The sequence below is a fragment of the Brienomyrus brachyistius genome, chromosome 3 (assembly GCF_023856365.1).
Source record: "Brienomyrus brachyistius isolate T26 chromosome 3, BBRACH_0.4, whole genome shotgun sequence".
Taxonomy (NCBI): domain Eukaryota; kingdom Metazoa; phylum Chordata; class Actinopteri; order Osteoglossiformes; family Mormyridae; genus Brienomyrus; species Brienomyrus brachyistius.
In genome coordinates, this window is record NC_064535.1 from 28043408 (window position 1) to 28069455 (window position 26048).

At 43.3% G+C, this 26048-nt stretch overlaps 4 protein-coding genes and 1 long non-coding RNA gene across 11 annotated transcripts in view; 2 read left to right on the forward strand and 3 right to left on the reverse strand.

Annotated features, from left to right (window-relative positions):
- The window catches only part of LOC125738298 (epidermal growth factor receptor kinase substrate 8-like), a 35359-nt gene extending 34865 nt beyond the window's left edge, over positions 1–494 (reverse strand). For 2 of the 3 annotated variants that reach the window (XM_049007143.1, XM_049007140.1), the window contains exon 1: positions 177–357. The gene's annotated coding sequence lies outside the window, so the exon portion shown is untranslated. The other variant, XM_049007141.1, reaches the window with a different exon arrangement.
- A 2680-nt stretch (positions 495–3174) lies between these two features.
- On the forward strand, positions 3175–7241 carry LOC125739512 (probable G-protein coupled receptor 19). Of its 3 annotated transcripts, none has more exons than XM_049009698.1 (3): positions 3175–3420; positions 4413–4479; positions 5372–7241. In XM_049009698.1, the coding sequence occupies exon 3, from the start codon at positions 5393–5395 to the stop codon at positions 6647–6649; it is 1257 nt and encodes a 418-aa protein (XP_048865655.1). In that variant the 5' UTR covers positions 3175–3420; positions 4413–4479; positions 5372–5392; the 3' UTR covers positions 6650–7241. The 3 variants fall into 3 exon arrangements, with proteins under 3 accessions (XP_048865655.1, XP_048865657.1, XP_048865654.1); XM_049009700.1 differs by having other exon boundaries at positions 4413–4465; XM_049009697.1 differs by lacking the exon at positions 4413–4479 and having other exon boundaries at positions 3176–3420.
- A 703-nt stretch (positions 7242–7944) lies between these two features.
- LOC125739513 (uncharacterized) lies at positions 7945–9059 on the forward strand. 2 transcript variants are annotated; one of them, XR_007397173.1, is made up of 5 exons: positions 7945–8024; positions 8142–8176; positions 8294–8371; positions 8567–8644; positions 8957–9059. It is a non-coding gene; the product is annotated as an uncharacterized LOC125739513 (long non-coding RNA). The 2 variants fall into 2 exon arrangements; XR_007397174.1 differs by having other exon boundaries at positions 8996–9036.
- A 4790-nt stretch (positions 9060–13849) lies between these two features.
- On the reverse strand, positions 13850–17021 carry LOC125738955 (cAMP-responsive element-binding protein-like 2). The gene is made up of 3 exons (XM_049008513.1): positions 16067–17021; positions 15187–15384; positions 13850–14500 (listed from the first exon to the last, which is right to left on the reverse strand). Exons 1-3 carry the CDS (start codon positions 16079–16081, stop codon positions 14363–14365), a joined length of 351 nt encoding a protein of 116 aa, XP_048864470.1. The 5' UTR covers positions 16082–17021; the 3' UTR covers positions 13850–14362.
- A 2390-nt stretch (positions 17022–19411) lies between these two features.
- borcs5 (BLOC-1 related complex subunit 5) lies at positions 19412–25728 on the reverse strand. Of its 2 annotated transcripts, none has more exons than XM_049008511.1 (5): positions 25419–25728; positions 25085–25166; positions 24863–25006; positions 23583–23740; positions 19412–21876 (listed from the first exon to the last, which is right to left on the reverse strand). In XM_049008511.1, exons 2-5 carry the CDS (start codon positions 25140–25142, stop codon positions 21649–21651), a joined length of 588 nt encoding a protein of 195 aa, XP_048864468.1. In that variant the 5' UTR covers positions 25143–25166; positions 25419–25728; the 3' UTR covers positions 19412–21648. The 2 variants fall into 2 exon arrangements, with proteins under 2 accessions (XP_048864468.1, XP_048864467.1); XM_049008510.1 differs by having other exon boundaries at positions 25085–25170.
- Between the last annotated feature and the right edge of the window lie 320 nt (positions 25729–26048).

Consider the following 26048-nt stretch of genomic DNA (forward strand, 5'->3'; position numbering starts at 1 on the left):
ACAAACAGATACATGTAGTCAACCTAAATTTATGTGCATTTTACGTTTTACTTTATGTAAATGTATATAAACTCACTCCCTCTCCCTTTAGTTATATTAAAGGAAAAACAAACAAACGGGCTAAATATTCAGCTGGATTAAAAATAAAAATAAAGGCGAGAAAAGAAAGCACGTACCTGCGTCGATCAAACCGCGGAGCTCGCCTATTTCCCCGTAAAAGTTACCGCATGGTCCCTGGTGACTGCGCGCATGTGGCACGAACACGGGTCCCAAAGCGGAGTCTAAACTTAAGGACCGGACACGACAGTGACAGCGCTACTGCAACGAGAGCGACGAGTGAAACCGCATACAAACGGCACTTACAGTAGTTTCTCCTCTCCGAAGGGTCCCGCCTCAGCCCTCCCAGTCCGCCCAGTCCGCAAAGCCGCCGAATGCCGCCCTCTGGCTCTCCCGCAGTCCGCACCTACGTTACGCGGATCCTATTTCTTATGCTCCTTTTGTAAGAAGGAAAGCTAACACAATAACAGTCACACAGCCTATTTTAAGTTACGTTGAACATTAAACCAAACACCGAAATGTTTAAATGTCCTATACTTTAGTCGTTTTATAGCGATTTAATGAAGTCAGACATTTCAGCCTCTGTCCTTTGCATTTGTAGAGCAAGTGTACTGCCAGTGTCCTATTGATCTACAGATGTGTATACATTTGGTATATACTTACACTAGATGAGCATTAATTGATGTTCATATTTCAATGTAAACATGTTAAGTAGTTCATCTATCCATCCGGAGATTTTAATTGGTAACATTTGTGCTAGACGTTCTTCAGACTATTAAGTATCATTCCTACCGCTTCCAGGATTTGCGATCTTCGGTGGAAATGGGGGACAGACACGGCTCCTCACATTGGGGGGACTAATTATGAGACTCCATTAGGAATCACGATAATGCCCTTTTAATATTTCAGAGGAAAAAAATCACGCTAGATGGCAGTACAGCATGCGAATCGATTCAAGAAACACTTCAATTGTCTTGAATCTTTATTTTTCTATTCCTCAACATAATCTCTAAAAACAAACTACACATTTTTAAGTCATGCTATTTTCACGACCCCAGACGTTGGCTGGTTCTGATACGGTATCATCCTCCCTCTCCGCCTACAACATTTTTTTAATTACATTTTTGCACCACGTATGCAGGTCCGAGGTCATCAAAAGGTTGTGAATAGCTACGTTAGTTGACTTGTTGCACACTGTCTCTAAATTTCTTATATATACTAATGACCAGTGACACAAAGAAGGTGAATGTTCTGTGAATGTGAGTGTCACAGAAATGGCATTCAGAAGCGCCATTATGTAAAGTGCTTAACCTGGTTCGTGCCAGTGAAAATCTAGAGCCACATGAACAACCAAAAACGAAAGCAACCAAAAATGAAAGTAGCTGTTTTGAGTGTTGTTAAGGTGTGTGGAGTGCAGCAGTGAAATATACTGTGAAACATACAGTATATGCAGTATGACTTCGGCCATTAGTATATGCAGCCATTAGTTCAGTCAGGCTTGTCCTACACTAATTAGTCACTGTGGGTGTGAGCGTATGAGTTTCACAGATATTAGTCTCAGCGGTATCTGTTCACACAGTGGAATGTTAAAATGAAATTACCAGTGTAAGCAGATTTTTACCGTGACTATGCATCTCTCATAAATATCTCTTTTCAAAACAGCTCAAAATGAAAGCATTCATATACAATGTAGAGTTCTGGGTGCGTGCTCGCTACACAGTTTCTACTGAGTTTTAATAGGATTAAAAATTTCACATTCCAAATATGGAACAGCCTGTTTTTTCATATTTCAGTATTGTGATTAACTGTGACACTGACGCTATGCTTGTGCAAAACACAGCTGACAATTATTTGCATGTGAGCTGTGTCCGTTCCAAAAGGGAATGAGCGGTATTCATAAGTGGGTCGCTACTTGTCATTGTTATCCGGTTCATTCCTGCACGATGTGGACCACAACAAGTGCCCTCATTCCCCTCCCTCGTTTTCCCCTCTTCTCCCCACTCCAGCTGGATGTCTCCCATGGTAACCGTTGGCATGGAGGAGGGGTCTTCCTCTTCAGTGTTTATGTTACTACGACAGTAGCATATCAGCACAAAATGAACCGTGAAAGTTAATCTTCGAAGCCATTACACTGTGTGGCCATGTGCGCATGCGCGGTAGCCTCCTGTATGATATGGATGGTGTTTATGAACGTATATACGCACGTTTTAAGGCATACAATCAATTTTTTAATTATACATCTACAATGAATATTTTGCTTATCACTCGAAATGATCATAGTTTATGAAAGTAATGGTATAAACTCCATCATGTTGTGCTATGCCATGTTTACTGCATTAAATGTGGATTTCACGATGTATTGCATGCCTAAGATTAACTAGAAATACCTATTTCACCACTAGAGGGCAGAAAGAGACGTTTGGTTGTCATCACAATCAGACAAAACACTGAAAAATCATTAATAAATATGTTATATTGTGGGGCAACACAATTTAACAATTGTTAAATCACTTGTTTCTAAAGATTTGAGTAAAAAATAAACATTTTCTTTGAAAATAATCTTTAATTTTCACAAGAGGTGCTGCTCTCAAGACACTTATTCCATTCAACAGAACAGCATAATGAAATAATCAAAGCCGCTGAAGTGAATTCGACCGCAAGAGGTTGCAAGGAATAATAAGAGATTATCGGATTCCAGGAGCACGACGGTATTCAGGTAAATTGCTTCCTGTTGGGACCTCGGTCTCGCTGTTCAAGTTGTCTTACAGCAGTTGGTAACCAATAATATCATGTGCTGATGAGAAATTCAGTAAACATTGCAAAGGAAACCAGCATATCTTTTGTACTAAAGCTCATGTATTAATTTAGTTATATAGGCACTGCTTCATTTATTTTTCTCAAATAGTATTTAAAATTGTTTAGCAAGAATGCCTAGATCTATGTGTGTTTTTGGCGAGATGAGAATCAAGAACACGTGTATTCCATTTGTAGTAATTTAAAACAAGAAATAAACATTTTTAAATGACGTTTTACTTTTGGTGACAAATGAAACATACAAGAAATACATTCAGAAAATGATGGAACAATCAACTTAAGACAGGCGGCTGTCAATGGGAACACGTGACCACAAATCACGTGACACGCGCCGCTCCGGGGGAAAAATGGGTTGATAACCGAGCGCATCATCCAGCCAGAAGCGGCTCGTTGGGAGTTCAGTTAAATCAATTCATTTCTAAAGGGGCACGGCGGACGAGGAGGCAAAAAACGCTTGCTGGATTCATGCCACCGAGTATAACGAAGACGCGTCTTGTGCAAGGATGGCGAGCAACAGCATCCTAATGGTGTCACGTTTTGCTGGAAGAGGTATGAACGCGCGTTTACTCTAACAGATGCTGCCCCAAAGCAGACGGGCGATTAAATTTGTCTCGAAATCCGTTTTTTCGAAATAGAATTTTTTGAACATTCATGATTATGTTAGTTTGGAAAATATACACGTGGGTCCTGTATTCTCCATAAATGCTATTAGATGTCTGATATTGCAATGATAATTTGATGTTCATATTTGTGCCCAGCGGGAACAGTTAAAAACCCGTTTAATATTAATATTCTGTCCGAGACCGTGATTTGCATTGGGGCTGTGTTTATATTACGCCAAACCCAAAATACGCAGCTGTTTATTTTATTTATATATATATATATATATATATATATATATATATATATATATATATATATATGTGTGTGTGTGTGTGTGTGTGTGTGTGTGTGTGAACCATTACTTGTGTATCTTCTGGTAAATCGTTCATGTAATTATAGTCCTAGAAACAGTGGATCTTCCAGATTTCAGAACGCTCTCTGTAATGCATTTCCTTTAACAGCTAAAGCACAGTGGTCCATCTTTCCTAGTAACTATTTAAACGTGTTTCTAACTGTAAAATATTTTTGTCATGATGTCCCCTAGTTTTACTCATTAAGTGAAGGCTGTGTACATTATTATTATCTGAGGACAGAGTTAATGGTCACCTGGATGCCATATATCTTGCAGGTTCTTTTAGTCCGCAGTGGGTATCATGCACTTGAATCTCCAGCTTTCCAAGTATGATAATCATGTTTCACATTACAGCACTGTTTTGTCTCCTGTTGCATTGCAGTTGTCCCTTACCCTGCAACTGTGGCATACGAATTTCACTGTGTGACAATAAAAACGTGAATCAAATCAGAAAGATCTCTGTCAAAGACTGAAAGAGTCCTGACCAATGGCATGGAAGCACTGAAGTATTACCCTTACGTTTATGGGTCTGCATGTGGTTTGTAGAGCTCAGGGAATTTTTTGACTAATCAGCAATTTCTCACAGCTCATTTGAGGCGTGTTTGTACGCAAACCAAGGTTGTCTACAGAATGCCAAAGGTAAACTGCTGGATGTAAGTTTGATGTTTGTAATACACCCTAAGGCTTGTTATGGTGCGCTTCTGTTTTTCAAATCTTCACGGAAACAACACTGCTCTAGAGACTAATATCCTATTTGTGTTACCAGGAGCAGAGCCACTTTTTGGCCAATTTTGGGTTTGAACCCCCCTCCCCCCCCCCCCAGAATTAATTTGCTCCCAACCAAACACATAGCCAGGGAGTTTGACCTCCCCCCATCTGCGAAATTTGTTCCCATTCTTAATTTTACCTAAAACGACACCAGAACTACAACCATCCACATTGCATGGCTCTTTTCACTACACAGAAGAAATGTTGTCAAACATCTTTTTTTAATGGGTACTCTTTGTACAAAGGGACATTCTGTGTGTAAAAGAGGCCATTGTGCTTGGTACAAACAGCCCTGACATCTCTGTGCATGAAGAGAGTTCATCTGTCCATGAAAGCAAATGATGAGATATACAGTTTTCTGTATCCTATGCAGAATTTCAAGACTTTATTAGACGCAGGACAAACATCCTGTTCCCTGCTTTGTAACGTGATAGTATTTGGCATAAACTGTAATGGGGAGATTTTTCCGTTTACTGATTAATAGCAACAATTCGGTAATGTTTTTAGAACAAGGTTCAGAGGCATTTCTAGCCACAAAATGTTGTGTCATTTAAAAAATAAGGTGAAAAAGTAAAAAAAGTTAGTCATTCATAAAACTATGGATATGAACTTTCAACAATCTTTAAAAATAAATTTGAATTGATTGCTATATACAGAAACTTTTGTATTCTCTGTCGAATAATTTAGACCTTTGTGTTTCTATATGTGTATCTGTGTTATATATTTCTGCACATACTGGGCTAAGTAGGTGATTAACTGTTGCATTTCTTTCTACAGGTTTTCTTTGAAATGCTGTAAATGATGCTGCATGCTCAGTCAACAGCTACCATCAAACCACCCCTCCACTCAACTGTCCTTTCTTTTCTAACGTTCTCCAACTCCAGTCCCTCAGAACATGCTTTCCTGCTGACTGGCACACCAGCACCGGCTAACTGCAGCTCCTTGTCCATCCAGCAGCAGAACAGCTCCCTTGCCTCGTACGTCCTGCCTTCAGCAGAGGCGGCCACCCTCAGCCTCATCTTTGGGGTGCTATGGCTGGTCTCTGTCTTTGGCAATGCCCTGGTCTGCCTGGTCATCAACCGCAGCCGGAGGACTCAGTCCACCACCAACTACTTTGTGGTGTCTATGGCGTGTGCCGACATGCTCCTCAGCTTCGGTTGTGCTCCCTTCATCCTGCTGCAGGTGAATTCCACCCAATGGATGCCAAATAACATAATGTGCAAGGTCATCCGCTACCTCCAGTATCTGTGCCCCGGTGTACAAGTCTATGTTCTCCTTTCCATCTGCATGGACAGATTCTACACCATTGTCTACCCACTAAGCTTCAAAGTGTCCCGGGAAAAGGCTAAGAAGATGATCCTGGCTTCCTGGATGTTTGACGCAGCCTTCGTATCTCCATGTTTCTTTTTCTACAGCTCTTCACAGGACGGTCACTGTAACTTTTTCCTACCGGATACCTGGGATGGGATCTCTTATGGTGTCACGCATCTCCTTGTTGGATTGGTGGTTCCTATGGTGCTCATACTTTTGTTCTACCACAAAGTTGTCAAGTACATCTGGAGGATCAGCACCGACGGGTGCACTGTGAGACGGACGATGAACATTGTGCCTAGGACTAAAGTCAAAACTATCAAGATGTTCCTTATGCTCAACTTTGTGTTCCTCCTCACCTGGATTCCTTTCTATGTGGCCCAACTATGGCATCCAAAAGAGGACTTTTCCCGACAGGGAGTGCTGTTCTTCGTGGCCATCACGTGGGTCTCTTTTAGCTCCGCTGCATCCAAACCCACCCTATACTCCATTTACAACCCCAGCTTCCGGCGCGGGATGAAGGAGACCTTCTGCATGTCAACTATGAAGTGCTACCGCAGCAATGCCTATACCATCACTACAAGCTCTCGAATGGCTAAGAAGAATTATGTGGGGATACTGGAGGTCCCCGTACCACCAAAGTCTGTCACCAAAGACTCAATATACGAAACCTTTAACCGTGAGGCAAAGGAGAAGAAGTTGGCTTGGCCCATCAATACCAATCCTCCCAATACATTTGTGTGACAAACAGCTTCATATAAAAAGACTAAGAAACGAATATATGAAAATAAGAACTTAAGCTACCTTTACACTATCAAATTTTTCTACAATTTAGTTGTCTTTGTTTGTTATGTATAATGTCCCAACACTTGCCTATATACTGCCAGTCTGGCAGAAACAAAAAGTGCTATTCATGAAAATTACAATAACATTTTTAAGAAGAACAAATGTATTGATCACCTTTGTCTTAAGTTTCAGCGTTTTGAACTGGTGCAGGTCAAGCCCAGTTTTTCCTGAGATCCAAGAATTAATGTTACAACAAGGTGTCGGGTGACATTGTGGTTGACCGTTGGCCTTCAGGCGACGCTTCACCTGTCAAAATGACCCTCCATTGGGCTATGACTCCTACATTGAATTTGAGGACTACCTATGCCTTGTGTATATTCACTGTGCTGCCGGTACTGAGCTGTGATTGGTCAACCGTCATGTGTTACATAGAGTGTATTTCTCATAATGTACTGTGACATACCATCTGTGAAGGATTCCATTTTTTTCCATTACTGTGGTCAGTCTCCCTGTTTTGTAATGTAATAAATAGAAAACATTGTGTATCCAAGTTAATGCTGCAGCCTAATTTATAAAAAATGAAACCATAAATGTGTAGAGTGTAAAGCTACACTATATTGCCAAAAGTATTAGGACACCTGCCTTTACATTGACATGAACTTTAATGACATCCCATTCTTAATACATAGGCTTTAATATGGAGTTGGCCCACCGTTTGCAGTTATAATAGCTTCAGCTCTTCTGGGAAGGCTATCCACAAGGTTTAGGAGTGTGTTTGCAGGAATTTTTGACCATTCTTCCAGGAGAGCATTTGATGGGTCGGGCACTGATGTTGGACGAGACACTGTTCTTGACCTGATCTGAAGGCCACACGAAGTTTGGCCATGCTCATTGAAACTAGCAGGGCTTCCACAAGTGCAAAGCTGTTATGTAAATACAAAGGTGGTGCACAGAATAATAATAATAACTGATACTGAGGGATATGAAGCAGGGACCTTCTGATCACAGGCACAGAAGCTTAGCCCAGTGAGCCACACACTACCCCCCCCCCCTAAAAAAGGCAGAAAGGCTGCTCTGAAGGAGTCTACGCTTGAAGCAGTTCTGTAGATAAAAATGGGTCCCACCCAGTATTAGCTAAGTGTCCCTAATAAAGTGGGTAATCCATGATACTCGCTAGGTGTCCCCAGTAAAGCCGGTCCTACACATTTCTACCTATGTGTACCTAATCAAGTGGGTCCTCCCCGGTATTAGCTAGGTGTCCCCAATAAAGTGGGTCCTCCCTGGTACTAGGTATGTGTACCTAATCAAGTGGGTCCTCCCCGGTATTAGCTAGGTGTCCCCAATAAAGTGGGTCCTCCCTGGTACTAGGTATGTGTACCTAATAAAGTCGGTCCTCCCCTGTACTAACTATGTGTACCTAATAAAGTGGGTCCTACCCGGTATTAGCTAGATGTCCCCAATAAAGTGGGTCCTCCCTGGTACTAGGTATGTGTACCTAATAAAGTCGGTCCTCCCCTGTACTAACTATGTGTACCTAATAAAGTGGGCCCTACCCGGTATTAGCTAGATGTCCCCAATAAAGTGGGCCCTCCCCAATTCTAGGTATGTGTACCTAATAAAGTGGGTCCTCCCTGGTATTAGCTAGATGTCCCCAATAAAGTGGGTCCTCCCTGGTACTAGGTATGTGTACCTAATCAAGTGGATCCTCCCCGGTATTAGCTAGATGTCCCCAATAAAGTGGGTCCTCCCTGGTACTAGGTATGTGTACCTAATCAAGTGGGTCCTCCCTGGTACTAGGTATGTGTACCTAATCAAGTGGATCCTCCCCGGTATTAGCTAGATGTCCCCAATAAAGTGGGTCCTCCCTGGTACTAGGTATGTGTACCTAATAAAGTGGGTCCTCCCTGGTATTAGCTAGATGTCCCCAATAAAGTGGGTCCTCCCTGGTACTAGGTATGTGTACCTAATCAAGTGGATCCTCCCCGGTATTAGCTAGATGTCCCCAATAAAGTGGGTCCTCCCTGGTACTAGGTATGTGTACCTAATCAAGTGGATCCTCCCCGGTATTAGCTAGATGTCCCCAATAAAGTGGGTCCTCCCTGGTACTAGGTATGTGTACCTAATAAAGTCGGTCCTCCCCTGTACTAACTATGTGTACCTAATAAAGTGGGTCCTACCTGGTATTAGCTAGATGTCCCCAATAAAGTGGGCCCTCCCCAATTCTAGGTATGTGTACCTAATAAAGTGGGTCCTCCCCAATTCTAGGTATGTGTACCTAATAAAGTGGGTCCTCCCTGGTACTAGGTATGTGTACCTAATAAAGTGGGTCCTCCCCGGTATTAGCTAAATGTCCCCAATAAAGTGGGTCCTCCCCGGTATTAACTATGTGTACCTAATAAAGTGGGTCCTACCTGGTATTAGCTAGATGTCCCCAATAAAGTGGGCCCTCCCCAATTCTAGGTATGTGTACCTAATAAAGTGGGTCCTCCCTGGTACTAGGTATGTGTACATAATAACGTGGGTCCTCCCTGGTACTAGGTATGTGTACCTAATAAAGTTGGTTCTTCCTGGTACTAGCTATGTGTACTTAATAAATTAGCCACTGAGTGCTGTCATTCCATCCCGTATGACACTGGCCAGCTATTCATGGTCTTAAGATTCAGAAATTCAGTTGAATATTAACATGAATACAAATCAACCATTGCACATTTTAAGTTACTTAACATTTTACTCTAAATAAGAAAATTGTGATCTCTTTAACCTACACCCCCCCCCCCCAGATTCCCAGTGTGATGGAAGGTGTATTTGATCCAAAACATAAGGATTTATATAATATTATGGCATAAACAAATAAAGTATAAGGACTTTTTCAGTATGTGTAGTCAATCAATGACTTTCGATATGCCGTTTTGTTATGGACAGGATGCTGTCGACATCCCATTTAAACAATCATAAGATTGAAGATTGTTAGATGAAAACAGTACATAGATAGTATCTCTGTATGTATCAAAATCAGATATAAAAGAAAAAAACACATTTCTACTGATCAGTTAGGTAAAGATAAAAAAAAACTACTCAAATCGTTTCAAACAACTTCAGTATTTTAAGTTTAGTATCACTCTAATATGCATGACAAAATGGAATTATTCTTTTATGTTGCATAAGTCTCCTAAGAAACAGACTGGATCGTATAACCTTCTGTATAAACTGTAGAGGTCCTGGATGGCTGGGATCGGAGAGGATCCGCTTTTAAAAATACTTTTAAAAAAACATCTTACCAATGTTTCTGCCACATGTCAGTTACTCTCCTAAACATGTGGGCTGTTAAACCACAATGAGAAACAAGTTTAATGGTTTAATTTCCTTTTCTGCACCATTTTGTACCTCCCACCTGCTACATTTGTGGTATAGGATGACAAAGAAACATCAGGCAAATGTAAATGTTGATGCTTCCTACGCGTAGCATTTTATCAGACATGCTCAACACACTTAAAGTCAGACTGCAGCTCTGAGGGAGACGAGCTTAAACCTGCAACACAGACACAGGCTGAGGCTCATGATCATAATTCACGTAATTATCATACTGGTTGCGATGGTTCGTGCGCCATCCTGGGTCGTTCCCTGCCTTGCCTCTAGGATAGGCTCCAGACCCCCCGTAACCCTGAATAGGAAAAGCAGTTTCAGATAATGGATGGATGGATAATAAAATACTTAATATTATGGCTGGGCAATACGTCGATAAAATATCATATCATGATTATTATGATTAAGATCATCATCAGTTTGAATATCACGAGTATTGTGATATAACCTAAACCTTTTTCTTGCATAATTAGCTATTATAATTCACAGGTATGACTGGTATGTAATTTACCATTATACCTGTCACATGCTCCACAAATACTTGTAAAGCAATCTCATCATCATAATACTCAAAACCTGTCTGCAGACTCAATAGCTAAAAAAAAGGGGGTTGGGACCCCCCCACCCCCACCCCCACATTGTGAAACTGCACCCTAAACAGTGTTTTATTTTGAATGATGAGGTCTTAAATCTCACATTGCATCCTTTCATGATGTAATTATTGCATGTGTGGCCATTGCAATGTCGCGATACACATCACACCCCCCCGCTGAGGCAAATTCCCCCCAACGTCAAACATCTTATGACGATACTGGTCCTAATTACATGGTTTTGCAGTTTCTATGACCGATGTTCCTGTGATTCTGCTACCCCCTTTGAAGTTTTTTCATGTTGTTATGAAAACTCATGTACCACAGTGCTGAATGTCAGACCTCCCTTACTAGTGAATCATATTGCTAATTAACACTCAACATATCGCTATCATTGCAGCTGTTGATTGTGATTGTTCTGCTACCCTCTATACAATGCAATAGCCCCGCTGCTTGGAACAGCAGTCTATCTGCTGTTCTTCGGGTATTTGTGAAACTAAACTGACTTGTCACTTACAGCTGTAATGGATAAGTGATCATGTCAGTTTTACTCCCAGTGATGCCTGAAACCTATTACACATCCCAGTTTAAGAGCACATTAGACCATGAAACCAGTTATAAAAAAGATATTTCTTTAGTGCAAGGGTCTCCAACTCCGGTCCTGGAAGGCTACTATCCAGTAGGTTTTCTATCATACCTGGCCTCTGATAAGCCACACCTATTCCTGGTATTTACCTGAGAACTATTGTGGTTCATAAGCAGCTGGGTAGGATAGAAAACCTACTGGATAGTAGCCCCGAGGACCGGAGTAGGAGACCCCTGCTTTAGTGCATCCACCCTGCTGATATGCGATTTGGTTGCACCAAATTTTGGGCCCCAGATAATGTGTCCACACCCACCCATCATCTCCCCTTTGTCCCACCCAAACACCCCAAAATACGCCTCCCAAAAAAATAAGGATTTGGAAAAATATATGGCATTTATTTTATCTAATCATTTCTGCAGTTCTGTATGCAAATTTGCAAACAACTGAATCTCTATGCGGCTGAGAGACTGTCCACAGTCCTGGATCCTCTGTCAAATAATCTTCTATATTCTTCTCTCTTAGGCTCTTTTCCTGCATTTGTAACTTGTTTCCTGAAAGAATCTTCTCAGCAGCTGCCTGCCCTCTTGGAACTTTCACTCTATGCGCAACTTGAACTTCTGAAATGATTATTTTAGTTTTGGTTTACTTTTGGATTCAGAATTAGCAAAAGCTTCAGCTTGCATACATTCTTTGCACATAAGATAAGCAGAACTCATCATGTTAGTTAGTTCTATAATAACAAAGTACTAAATTTCAAAAACAAAATTCAATTATTTCTGAGGATTTTGGAGGGCCCCCCATCCAGGCAGGGCACTGGTCATTCAGGTCCACCATTACCCGCAGTCAGACACCCCTGACCCCTCCCACCCCATGCCCATGTTGATGAAAATTATTGAATGAGCAATTCAAGTGCAGCGTGGTGCTGATTAAAGTGGCCCCTTCTTTCCCCACTTTATCCTTCAGGATCTGAAAGCTTTGCTTCCGTCTTTTGCTGGAAACTCAGGACCCCTACAGACGGCGCTGTAGGAGGAAGACACAGCGGATCCTCTCCGATCCCAGCCATCCAGGACCTCTACAGACGGCGCTGTAGGAGGAAGACACAGCGGATCCTCTCCGATCCCAGCCATCCAGGACCTCTACAGACGGCGCTGTAGGAGGAAGACACAGCGGATCCTCTCCGATCCCAGTTATCCAGGACCTCTACAGACGGCGCTGTAGGAGGAAGACACAGCGGATCCTCTCCGATCCCAGTTATCCAGGACCTCTACAGACGGCGCTGTAGGAGGAAGACACAGCGGATCCTCTCCGATCCCAGTTATCCAGGACCTCTACAGACGGCGCTGTAGGAGGAAGACACAGCCGATCCTCTCCGATCCCAGCCATCCAGGACCTCTACAGACGGCGCTGTAGGAGGAAGACACAGCCGATCCTCTCCGATCCCAGCCATCCAGGACCTCTACAGACGGCGCTGTAGGAGGAAGACACAGCCGATCCTCTCCGATCCCAGCCATCCAGGACCTCTACAGACGGCGCTGTAGGAGGAAGACACAGCGGATCCTCTCCGATCCCAGTTATCCAGGACCTCTACAGACGGCGCTGTAGGAGGAAGACACAGCGGATCCTCTCCGATCCCAGTTATCCAGGACCTCTACAGACGGCGCTGTAGGAGGAAGACACAGCGGATCCTCTCCGATCCCAGCCATCCAGGACCTCTACAGACGGCGCTGTAGGAGGAAGACACAGCCGATCCTCTCCGATCCCAGCCATCCAGGACCTCTACAGACGGCGCTGTAGGAGGAAGACACAGCCGATCCTCTTCGATCCCAGCCATCCAGGACCCCTACAGACGGCGCTGTAGGAGGAAGACACAGCCGATCCTCTCCGATCCCAGCCATCCAGGACCTCTACAGACGGCGCTGTAGGAGGAAGACACAGCGGATCCTCTCCGATCCCAGCCATCCAGGACCTCTACAGACGGCGCTGTAGGAGGAAGACACAGCCGATCCTCTCCGATCCCAGCCATCCAGGACCTCTACAGACGGCGCTGTAGGAGGAAGACACAGCGGATCCTCTCCGATCCCAGCCATCCAGGACCTCTACAGACGGCGCTGTAGGAGGAAGACACAGCGGATCCTCTCCGATCACAGCCATCCAGGAGCTCTACAGACGGTGCTGTAGGAGGAAGACACAGCCGATCCTCTCTGATTCGTCACGCTCCTGCCATCAGGCAGGCAGTACAGGAGTATCCAGACTCACACCAGCAGGTTCAGGGACAGTTTCTACCCACAGTCCACTTTAAACATACCTTTTGTACACATGCAGGAGGGTATATATACAGGTACATGTACACACTACACTCTTCTGTACTACAGTCTTTTATAAGTACCTGCACATGCTAAACACTGTGTATTAAGCACCTTATTATCTTATTTTACTAATTACTAGTTGTACCATTTTCCTACTTAAAATTCTACTTAAGTGTTATTTTGTTTTTCTACCATTAGGTGATATTTCAGTGTGCGAACTTTCAGGGGGCTCCGAGTCCAAGAGATTTCTTTACAGGTAATGATGCTGCATTGTTATCTGTATATGACAATAAACTTGAAAGTTATACAAGAATGCCTTAAATTATTACATTTTTAATAATCTTACTCTCCATGACACAGGCAGACACACATGTAGCTGAGAGCCAGCTTGATTATTATTAACATTAATAATCATTCCACAGCATCATGTCCAACTGATGATATAAAAGCTATGTTATACATAGTATACCCCAGGATCAGGTATATATACTTACTCAAGGGTACATCCACTGTACACATATTGTGAATTTCCCCATAATATGGTAGCATTGTGTGCATTAGTAAGGCCTGACTATAGCATCAATAAATAGCATGGAACTGATCAAGTGCCCACAGGAGGGTTAAAGCTACATTCGGCCTTTGCTGTCCTAATACTGATAACAGACCCCCTTCCTGTCATGATGCCTAAAATCAGGCACATCCGCCGTCGGCGTGTCCACTGCCTGGTCAGCTCCTTCCTTCATTCCTCATAAACTTTCGCCTCCTGACCGGCCATCCGTCCCAGGCCCCACTGCCGCCTCCCATGTGATTCTCACTTGGGCTTCCGCTATGTGTTCGTGCTCGGGGGGCTTTTCGTGATTTTAGGGGGGGCCCTCTGATGCCCTTTCTGATCGTCCCCCGTCAATAAAGCCTTGATTTCCGACGGGATCTTCCCCTGGTCCATGGCAGAGCACCACTGCTTGTACTAAGGAAGAAACAAACAAAAAACAATACAACTACTATCAAGCAGTAAAATTACTATCCGTCCATCTTCTATAACCATTTCCTCAATTTAGGGGTGCTGTAATTATTGTCCTGCTTGCATAAACCAGAGGTTCCCAAAGTGTGGCTCACAAGAAAATATCTAAAGTAAAACTACAGTGCATGCGTAAATCGACATTGCATCACACATCTACAGTGCCTAAAATTTTTGCTAACCTTTCGCGTTAAATCCAGGGGCCTGTTTCAGGATTTCTGCAGGATTTCTTGCTTAGCTGGATAACTTGTCAGTTTAAGGTAGTCTGGACTAAATGTAAAAGGACGAAGATAATTTCCAGTTAAACTGAGGTACCTTAAATTCGACAAGTTATCTGGCTAAACAAGAACTGCTGATTTCTGAAACGGGTCCCAGGACATAGGTTTGGTTTTAACACAAGTAGGGACAGAATTTGGCTACGATCCGGTACGTCGGAACTCCCTTTGAATATGACACCCTAGGCGACCGCCTACAGTATATCCCCCATAGGGTTGACCGGCCCAGTATATTAGGTTATACACAGCAGCATACAAAAATGTTTTATCCTAATTTAAAACCTAATGAGAGATTTAGTTTATGTTTCAGCGAAGGTGAATGGTAAAGCATACTCCGGGTTACTCCCGGCTTGTGAGTACCATGCCCAGCTCCTCCCGCAGGGCGCAGATGGCCCTCTCCTTACTGGAGACCAGCTCCTCCAGATACTGGTATCGCAGCTTCTTGCGCGCCCGGCATTCCCGTGCGCTCTGCCGGCTGCGCTCCAGCTTCGCCTTCAGGTCGATCTTCGCCGGTTTGCGCCCACGCTTGCCGGGCTTCTTCGCCTTCCCGCCCACCATCTGAAGGAGAAGCGACTTCTCAAACTTGCGGGCAAGTTTTACATTCAGCATTTGCCTTGATTTCTATGCAAATTTCACAACCCTTAACAAAACGCAATATTTTTAATTAATATATTTAATTGTTTATGTAAGAAAAGTAAAAAGTAAATTTTTAAAAATATAAAAATAAAACAAATCTCGCTTTGTTTTTCAATTTAATTTGAAAGAAATACTTATTCTATTTTGAGGAACAATACAGAGCTGACTACCCGATAATTCAATGCAACGTAATATATTTCGGCAAACTTTGTAAATGTACCTTCATTTTACGTTATTTTATTTTAGTGTATATTTAGTGTTACAACTTAACTAATGGGCCTAAAGTAACAAACTCAGAATCTTAGTGTTTAAAAAAAACAAGTACAATACTAAGAGATTTGCTACAATAATTAACATGCTTAGAAAAATTAAGTATGGTAAATCTTACAAAAAATACGATTACTCATAATTACACGGTAAAATGGGTAGCTATAATCCTAGTTTGTATTAAACAAGCATGTAACTAGCTATAAAGTATTACATTTACTTTAAACATTATAGGACTATATGCAGTAGCGCAACGTTTTAAAATATCCGTGTCGACTTCACATCTTTATAAATTGCAGAATGTATTTACCCATCAGAGTGGTTATTTATATCTTACCTTTCCGTCATCCATTTTGCGCGGATTTTGTGCAGATGACGGTGTGGTGAAGCAGTTGATGAGACGCCCGCAGATCCGCACTCCTGCTCCGCGATCCCGTACGCACCCCTCTCCTCTTCCTGTTACTGCGACTTGTCTGGTTTCTGGGAAGTGGCGTTACCCCCCATCTATCGTCGCCTTATAACGTAATATTCCCTATTTGCGGATGCATCAAACGACGCACCCAGAAACACAGTCTTTAGTATAACTAAATTAGTGCGCGAAGATCGTCCAGTCCCACTTCTCGACATCGTTCGGGACAGGGCTCATGGTTTTGAAAAACTTTCCCTTTCTAGTAGTGGGCTATATCAAAGACGCGATCGAGTTGTTTGTTAATGTTTTTTGCTTAATTTAAGTTCCCTGAAACATACAACCAAAACTATAACGTTAGCGGTTACAGACAGAATTCCTTTTTATTATTATTAAAAATAATTGTAGCTGATAAGCAATAGACACCAGAAAGCCCTGCTTATGCTTAAAAGGTGTAAAGACATTTTAAGTTACAGATTCTAAAATTACCGTGGTGAAATTCCAGGTTTCTGTTCTTTATAATCTTGCAATCTCAAGTTCTCGCGTCATTTGCGCGAACAATGATCTAGATTGATTCTGTAAAGCTGTGAAGTATTACTTATATTTGTTATGTAAAAAAAATATCACTTGTTTTAACAACACGTGTCCCCCGTTTGAAAACAGGAAGAATTACCATGTTGGAACATTACTGCATATTTTCTTACTCCAGCACATGCTGTGTATTTCAAAATCCTTCGACAAAACAAATCCTCAATCGTGTATAAAACCCCATTGTTTACTTGGTAGTCAGAAAGTTTCAGGGCTAACTACCCCCCAGTCGGGGGATTCGCCCACCCAGCCTTTTTCCAACTGCCTTCCTTCTGCAGCTGAGCTCTCCACAGTGACTCAAACAGCTGAGTCACTCTAGAAGGGGGGGAGGGGGGATGGAGGGCATGCAGGCTGAGAGGGAGCGATATTGACGCAACCTGGAAACAAATTATGATCTTGAGGAGCTGCGGAGTACATGGGCATTTTTGTTGCAAGTCATCCATGACTGGATAAAAATAAAATCACGTATCTCTGAGTGAGTACTGAATCGAGGTATCACAGGGAGCTGCTCACAATCTACAGGTTTATTGGTAAATTTTTTCCTGTTCAGAGACTGGTGGGTTTTAAGTATGAATGGCATCTACACGACTAATATCGATTCAGACTGGTGACCAAAACAAATGAAAGTCTGATGCTTTAGGGCCAGAAAACATTGTTCTTTACGATCTTTGGACTGGTGTTAGAAGTATGATCAAGGTCACTGGGGGTAAGGAAATTGAGGGATATGTACAAATATATAGCAAGGGAATGGTGGAACAAATCAATACAAAAGCTTTAAAAAACCTGACCCATTAATCAATCATTCATTATATGTATTTCAGGTAGAGCAGAAAACCGGCACTTCAGGTGCTACTCTGCTGTTCATGAGTGAAACTTTAAACTCTTTCAATGGTTAAGCTGTGAAACTAAAAAAAAAGGGAAAAAAAACTGTGCTATGGAATAATAAAGAATTATCACCTGCAATCAAATCAACAAATAAGACACAAAGCTAGGATTCAATGGGAAAACCATGGAGACATAAACCACAAATTATATGTACATACGCAGTAAAATGTTTCTTGTAGGGTTACTTGGCCAAGTCTGGACTAATTACGTTACCACAAAATAATATTTTAAATCCCTGGATTTCAATGTAGTCATTAAAGCAGCTCTTAAACCGCAGCTGCATACTGGTGTTGAGATCAAGCAGCACCAAATAAGTGTGTTTTTTTAGCTAGGAATCAGCCACATTCCACAGTATTGAAGTTATTTAAAACATTTAAACTGGTCTGCAGACGAACAGCCAGTGGCCAAGGTGCCTGTGTTTATTCACTCGTCAGATCGCCAGCTGCTGCCCAAGGAACAGGCGCGACTTTGACAATGAATAGCAGGATATGTAGGCAGATGCCGTTTCGAAATTCCCGTGGAAAGAATGAGAATTTTTTGGGCATGAAGTCATGAAGCAGCCTGGATATGGACCATGATATCCCAGAAAGTAACATGGCACAGTGCGGTGTGAACATTTATTCCTTACCGGTATAAACTCATGTAGAAGATATTTGGAGCGGTTACCAATAACCATTACATACAGATGAATGTGTTTGCTTTTTAAGCTGAAACAACAGGAAACAAAACGAAAACCTAAAGTCTCCTAAGGCCTTGCATTATCTTAATTATACCTGACAAGAACATTGATGTTCCACACTTAAGTTCTACTGAATTCCGCTTTTATAATGCCTGTAAACATTTTCAGTGTGTCAGATTGGAGAAGGATTTACTTTGTTAAAAAAAATAAAGGTTTGTGAATATGTTTCCATATCTTTTGTTTTGGTATTTTACATACTTTTTCCATCATCAAACAAAGAGGGGGAAAAAGGTTACTGGATGGAAGAGACAGGAAGTTGGAATTTCAGCACATTTATAGGCTGCTGTGTTTATGCTTCTGAATGGCACCGAGCAGGAAGGCTGACAGCAATACAATGTCCCACGAAGCGAAGCGACCCCCCTCTCCATGACTCTGAGATAGCAGGACAATATTACTCAGCAGCGATTCCCATGGTGCAACGTGTAGGCTTCTGAGAAATGTGCCAATGTTGGTAAAAACAGTACGTTGAATAATATATTTCATTTAGTTTCATAAGAACCAAATCTCAGAGAGGCCTACTGAACCCTAACCGGATTCAGAATGCAATTTTCACATCCTTATTCTGAGATTTCAGTACACATACTGAACATTTTTTCTCCTGATGCCAAATATGTAGAGGTGACTTTGAAAAAGCAGATCTCAGATTAAAGTAGCCAGCATGCTAGCAAGCACACAGTGCAGCTGCAGGAAGACATAATGCACGCAGTGTCTGTCCCAGGCTTCAAGCAAAACACATTTGAGAGCTGATAAAACGACCTGGGGCCTCTATCACAAAGCTGGATGTCTAAAATAGCCAGATAAAACTACCTTAAATGCAGCAAGTTAAGGTAACATAAGTGGATGAAGATAAAATCACTTTAAACTGGGACACCTTAAATCTGACAGGCTAGGCAAGAAATCCTGCTTCATAATACAGGCCGATGAAATATTGTAATTAACACAATATATAAGCATGTTTTTTCACCAAAAACTATAAAGTGCTGAATGACAGTTGAGGCTAAGATGTGGCTCATTCAGATGTATTTTTGAAAGCGCACAGACACTGTCAACTTACAAATGATTTATGGCAGAAAAATCTCACTGACACTGCAGGATTGATAGTTACGTTGCTAGGAATGAAAGTCTGAGGCAGGACATCAGACATTCTCCTTAAAGCTGTCAAAATGGAGTGAGCTGAATGTAACATGAAGTGTGCATTATCCCCTTCACCCTGATCAGTCATAACATTAAACCCACTGACAGGTGATGTGAACAACATTGATCATCTCGTTACAATGGCATCTGTCAAGGGTGCCATTATATATTAGGCAAGTGCAACTTACAGGACTTAAAGGATCTGCTGCTAACGTTTTGGTGCAAAAATACCACAGGACGCCTTCAGAGGTCTTGTGGAGTCTATGCTTCGATGGTCTTTGCTGTTTTGGTGGCACGAAGGGGACCGACTATTAGGCAGGTGGTTTTAATGTTATGGCTGATCGTTGTATGTATAAATGTTTAAATTAAACTGAAGGAACAAAAAATACTACAGCTTCCTGTAACCATGATTTATGCAATGATTTGTTATGCATTAGTCTTTGCTAATTACACAGGTTTTTTTGTTTAATTACTCATTAAATATTGGTTCCATCTAATAATAATAAATAATAATAATAATAATAGACACTTCATTGACCCCCATGAGGAAATTCCCTTTTTGCTTGCCCCATCTTGCTTGCCATGACACACAAGTAGGTGAAGCAAGCCTGGCAGTGAATGGCAGCCACCTGCAGTGGTGCCCACGGAGCTGGGGGGTAAAGAGCCCACAGACATGTGACTGTTCTGCCAAAGCCAGGCTGGATCTGGCAACCTTCTGATCACAGACACAGAGGCCAATGCTTTGTAACATCATTCAATGACACCGGCTGACACCCATTTCTTTCAGCTATTCCATGCACAAGTAACAGGAAGTTGCAAGTTCCCGTGTCACAGACTCCACGCGGCCAAAACAGGAGGCCCATTGAGCCGCATGCAAGGCTCCATCCGGACCAGCGTCTCCACCTCCGTGCTCGCCGGGTCTCTGCGGATTGCGGCAGGGGCACCAAACGGAGCAAAAATCCTTCCTGTACACTTTCCTTCGCGAGGCTCTGTTGCAGAGTGCCGGCAGAACAACGTCCACATGATGGGGCGCTCTGCATCACTGGGCACCAGGCCAAGGTGGCAGACTGGGAGGGAGGATGGCAGGGCAGCACTGTACAGGTGGGGTCCAATCTACCCCCGCATGCCGGTGACACCGTTGCTGTAGAGAGAGCATCTAACCCTTTACTAAGAGCCAGAGGTAACGTCAGCTTATGGGTCTGATCAAGAGCTGAGATGCTTCATAATGCTATTAATGCTTTAATACTTTGCATTTATACTATTATAATTTAACTATGGCTTTTAACTTCGGCATCAAATGCCATTTTCATGCCTGGGCGTACAGACAAAGTAAGAAGTCATTGCGTGTTTCGTGTACGTTCTCTAAACTCTACAGACTGGCTATAGATGTTGATTCTCTGCTGCATACAATGACCAGAATTCTGTAAAGCACGTACACGCTGCAATTAGCCACATCCTAAGCGGAATCAAAAGATGCATGAAATTCTGTGTTGAGAGTGAGAGCCTTTTTCCATATTTAAGGAGTTTGTTACTGGGATGACATAAATATGTATTACGAAACGCAAATATCTGGCATGAGGTCAGGAATTAAGAATTGGGCCTAAAACAATTTCACAATACCTTATCATTCATAATTAGTTACAAGAAAGGTAAACATTTGATTGGTTTAATTTAACATTTTACAGTAAGAACAAAAAAAAAGTAAAAAGTGAAACTTTCTCAATAATTCCTTTTAAATTATAGATTTGGATGGAAGGTTTTGTGCAACATTACATCACAGTTAACTTTAAAATATCGTGTCTCCAGCTGACAATTCAAGCACTGAAGCAAGCGAGTCTGCAGACGAAGCGAGCTCAGCGATTTATCAGCTGACCATACTGGCTAACGATCCTCAGCATCCCAGCTTCTATATCCATAAATAGCACCAGTCACTTCCTCTCCTCCCACTCGGCAAGTTTTAAGGAGTATGTGTAGCAAGAAACCTAATTTTGAGATTCCCATTGCTCAGGTTTCTATACATACCTCCACAAGGCGTAGCAGAACCACAGACACCCACAAAAATAACTTTCCCACAGGTTTTTTTTTTTTGGGGGGGGGGCTTACGAAGAAGGGCGGGGCAACAGTTTGCATGTGGGCGGAGCTTCAGATGTAATGCTGTTGGGAGGAGCTACTTGGTTTCGTTCTCAGGTTTCATGCTAAAAGGCTCCAGCCGCTCTCCCTCTGGCAGCAGGTTATTGAGCTTCTCCATGAGAGGCAGCGTCTGGTCGATGCCCATCTGGATGCGTCGCAGGATCATGGACATCTCGTTGACCTTCTGGATCTGCTCTGCGTACTTCGCGTAGCGCTTCTGTCGCTCCTGCATGATGCTGAAGAGCGTCTCCACCGAGAGGTCCATCTGACCCGCCCACAGGGAAACACGCCCATTACTGATGTGACGGTCATAAGCTGTGGCCGATACCTACAGCCAATAACCCGTCACTAATAACAACAATGATATGGGTGACTAACTCCGTAATAATTACACTGATGTGCGGATGATGACATTTACACCTATTCCAGTGCAACAGTGGACCAGGAAACTGAGCGCCTGAAGGCATCAAACATGAAATTCCAGCTTTTCGGTACATATATTTGCTCCTTGCCTCTGGCACTCACTGATGTGTTTGTGACCAGTATGTGTAGATCTGGGCTATTGTCAGGCATGACGCTATATATACAGCTCTGGAAAAAAAACATGAGAACACAACTACATTTTTAATGTCATTTTATGGGTGTGTATCTGTGTTGAATAAACATATCTTTTTGCAAACTCCAACCTGGCTCTTCTGGGAATCGGCCTGCTTCTCTGGGAATCTGCCTGCTTCTCATTAATGAAGGGCTTCTTCCTTGCTTTATGGGTTTTCAGTCCTGTTATGAATATATCCTTGCAGAGCACTTCCCTGCAGTTAATGCTTCCAAATCTTTTTGAAGGTCACTTGATGTCATCCTCCGATTCAAGAGGCACTGTTCGATAAGTTGACGGTCTTTCCCACCCTCTACCTGGCTGGTTTCTGGTCTAGCGTCTCCTGCTTCACCTTGTGTACTGCTGTCTCAAACTTTGAGCCTGGAAGCAGCCTGCTGCTCCGCGTAGCCGTCTGCCAGCAGGACCAGGATTAAACCGAGATTTAAAAATGCAGATTTTTAAAAAACCTATGGAGTGGTTTCTTAATTTCTCTCCAGAGCTGTGTATATCAAGATCAGTAAAGTACATCTACCCCCCCCCCCATCCACCCACGCAACCTTCTGCCTGTGTATGAAAACACTAAGAGATTCACTGTCTAAGAATGTTCAGCTATGATCTCCATAAAAACCCATCCTGCATTGTTAACAGATTTATTAATATCCTCTGCCGTTCACACATCTTGAGATCAGGCTGTCCTGCCAAAATCCTCTCTCCAAGGACCCGTCGGGGGGAGGCAGCCTCATAGACACACTTCACACAGTTTGCACGAATGTAATAGTGTGCCAACATAATCACATTAAGCGTGATTAAAAGCGATGCTTATTTCATCTTAAGCGTAGCTGTCAGCAGTTTTTTTCCTAAAAAAAAATATGTCTTGCTCTTTTTTTGTTTAACTGGTACCATTCAATAGCTGATCTAACCCATAAGTGGCCCCTTTACCAGGCGGTGCCCATGGCAGCTGGGTAGAGGTGAAGACCAGCACAATCGTCCACCTGCTTGTCAGCAAAGTGGCTCTTTATTACACTTATTGCTTGGCTACACCCACAGCTCTGGGGATATCAGCTAAATGGCACGTCACTGTAAAATGAGGGCTCAATCGTCTAACCTGCCGCAACACCCCAGGCGTGCAGACGCCACGCTAATTTCGCACTAAACCTTGACCGCCACTGTAGGATGCATCGGCACCATTCCCTCCTCCTTCGTTAATCAAGCCTGGCTCTTTTCATTTGCGGACATCCTGGCATCACTTTGGACCAGCTGTGGAGTTTATGATCCCACCCTAACTTAGATCATCCTAAAACAAAGCGCCATCTCTGTCTGTCTCTTGTCATCACTCAGCCACATGACCGGGTGCATGTGGGTAGGCAGCCACCCTCTACCTCTTTGATGCGCTTGACCAGGGCGTTCTGGTCGAAGCTGACGGCCTCTGCGCACTGGTGCAAGTGCTCCTGATAGCGCAGGCACAGCTGCAGAACCTGCAGGGAGTCCAGCTTCTCCAGGCGGCCACTGCTTGGGGATGTCTGGCCGCTCAGGACACCTGTAAGAGGAGAGGGATGGAGAACTACTGGTCACATATGTTGCAGCAGCCACAGGGTGTCTCACTTATATGCACAAGAGCACGGGCCGTCTCTCAGTCACACGCGCGCGCGGGAGCACGGGCCGTCTCTCAGTCACACGCGCGCGCGGGAGCACGGGCCGTCTCTCAGTCACACACGCGCGCGCGCGCGGGAGCACGGGCCGTCTCTCAGTCACACACGCGCGCGCGCGCGGGAGCACGGGCCGTCTCTCAGTCACACACGCGCGCGCGGGAGCACGGGCCGTCTCTCAGTCACACACGCGCGCGCGGGAGCACGGGCCGTCTCTCAGTCACACACGCGCGCGCGGGAGCACGGGCCGTCTCTCAGTCACACACACGCGCGCGGGAGCACGGGCCGTCTCTCAGTCACACACACGCGCGCGGGAGCACGGGCCATCTCTCAGTCACACATGCGGAACTGTGACGATGCATGAATGCCTAATGAAGGCTAACAGCTACATCATATGTGTTTTCACTCCTTTGAGCATGTATGGAAATACTTTCATAAAGAATGTTAAAATGCCTGTGTGGGTGCATATCATTTTCCTTTGAAAACACAGAAATGTGGACATTTATGCATATGCAACTGAAATTGTGGCCTAATTTTTATGTTTTAGATGAATAATTAACCTGTCTTAAGTGGAGAAAGTAATTCTGTGTATTGAAGGTATGGTGTTACAAAACATACAGATATCAGTGGACAATTCATGTTCTGGGCGTTGGTTGCGCAATTTCATTTTAATTTATGCAGTTACAACGCCCTCTTGTGGTTACAATTTCACATGGAAATGACACGAGTTACAGCTAACGCATCGAAGTACTTCATGTTTGTATGTATTGTCTCAGGTTTTATAAAGGTCAAGCACACAATATCAAAATGAAATGCACGCTCAAAATGTAGCACCAGTACTAAGCAATCTTTACAGATTATTTTATAGCTTTTGCTGCTGTGCAGAAGAAACTTTCCTTATCTTACAGTACACAATCAAATGGCGTCCCCTGGGAAAGTACACAGCAGACTATACAAGACTTTGTTATGCATCTGAAGTTTAAGTATGTATGCACGTGTTTGCTTGTGGGTACCTTTAAGCAGGGGCTGGAACGTGGGAATCTCTTGCAGTTTAATGACATCGGGGTCGTTGTGGATGTTGCGTAATGACTGCGTTCCTTGGGCCACCACCACGATGTCGTCCATTTTTGCCCTCTGCTTCGCAGGTGAGGCGACCGCTAACGATACAGAGAAGTCAGTTACTTACCAGTGTAAACTCTCCCAGCAACAATTAGTGAACGGGCGCTTTGTGCTACCTGTAGGGTTGAAATCGGAGTGTTTGTGCTCCGCATCTCCGCTCTGCTCTGCTCCCATTTAGGACGGCGAACTGTAGGCAATCTTCCTAAAACCAGACAAAGTAGTATCAATAGATTATACGAGTACGACAAACTAGGGCACTAGCTTTCAGGGAAAAAAAGCAATAACGGCTGGTTCACAGCTAAAAATTTCATGGAAACACTCCTGATTTCAGTTAATCTAAGCAACGTCGTAGCTTACGATCATCGCCATATCAATGGCATTTAAAAGCATGACTGTCAAATATTTAAAATTACGAAATTTTGTCTAACAGAGACAAATACAGAGCTCTACCTCAGAATTTCCTCTTCTCTGACTCTTGAAGATGGGATTTTACTGCTACACTTGATGCAGTTAATTACCAGCCACCATCTATACGGAAGCCGACAGCCTTTACTCCACCTTAAATTGCCTGTATTGCACTAGTGGCTTTGGCTTTAGTTACAACCAACTTAGTTTTTTCTTAGATGTTAAGCAGCGTCTTCATTAATCCCACATTGCATGGCCAGGGAATACGGTGAACGGTATTAACAGCTGGACAAACACTTCGCTAACCAAAACACATGCAGCGGAAATGTCAACAGAAGCGTCCGCTTCCGGGTTAGGGAACCGGACGTGCGTCATTGACCGGTTACAAAAGCGTTTGGCGAAAAACGGCGAGCGGAGTCTGTGTCCGTCAATATATTCACGGTAAATCGGCTTTAAAGCCTACACGAATCCTCACTTTTGCACAAAAGAATGATTTCGCATATAGCGCAAAGTGCACCTGTCTCTGCTTGCTAGCCGCCGCCTCTACATGGTACCCAAGAGCTCAGCACCATAGATTCAATACCCGGAATCGCTTAGCACAAGACTGCAGTGTGCAGCTTATTCACTGACGTCCGTGCTCGCTTTTGAGAAACTAAACAGCGGGCGGCGTTTAAT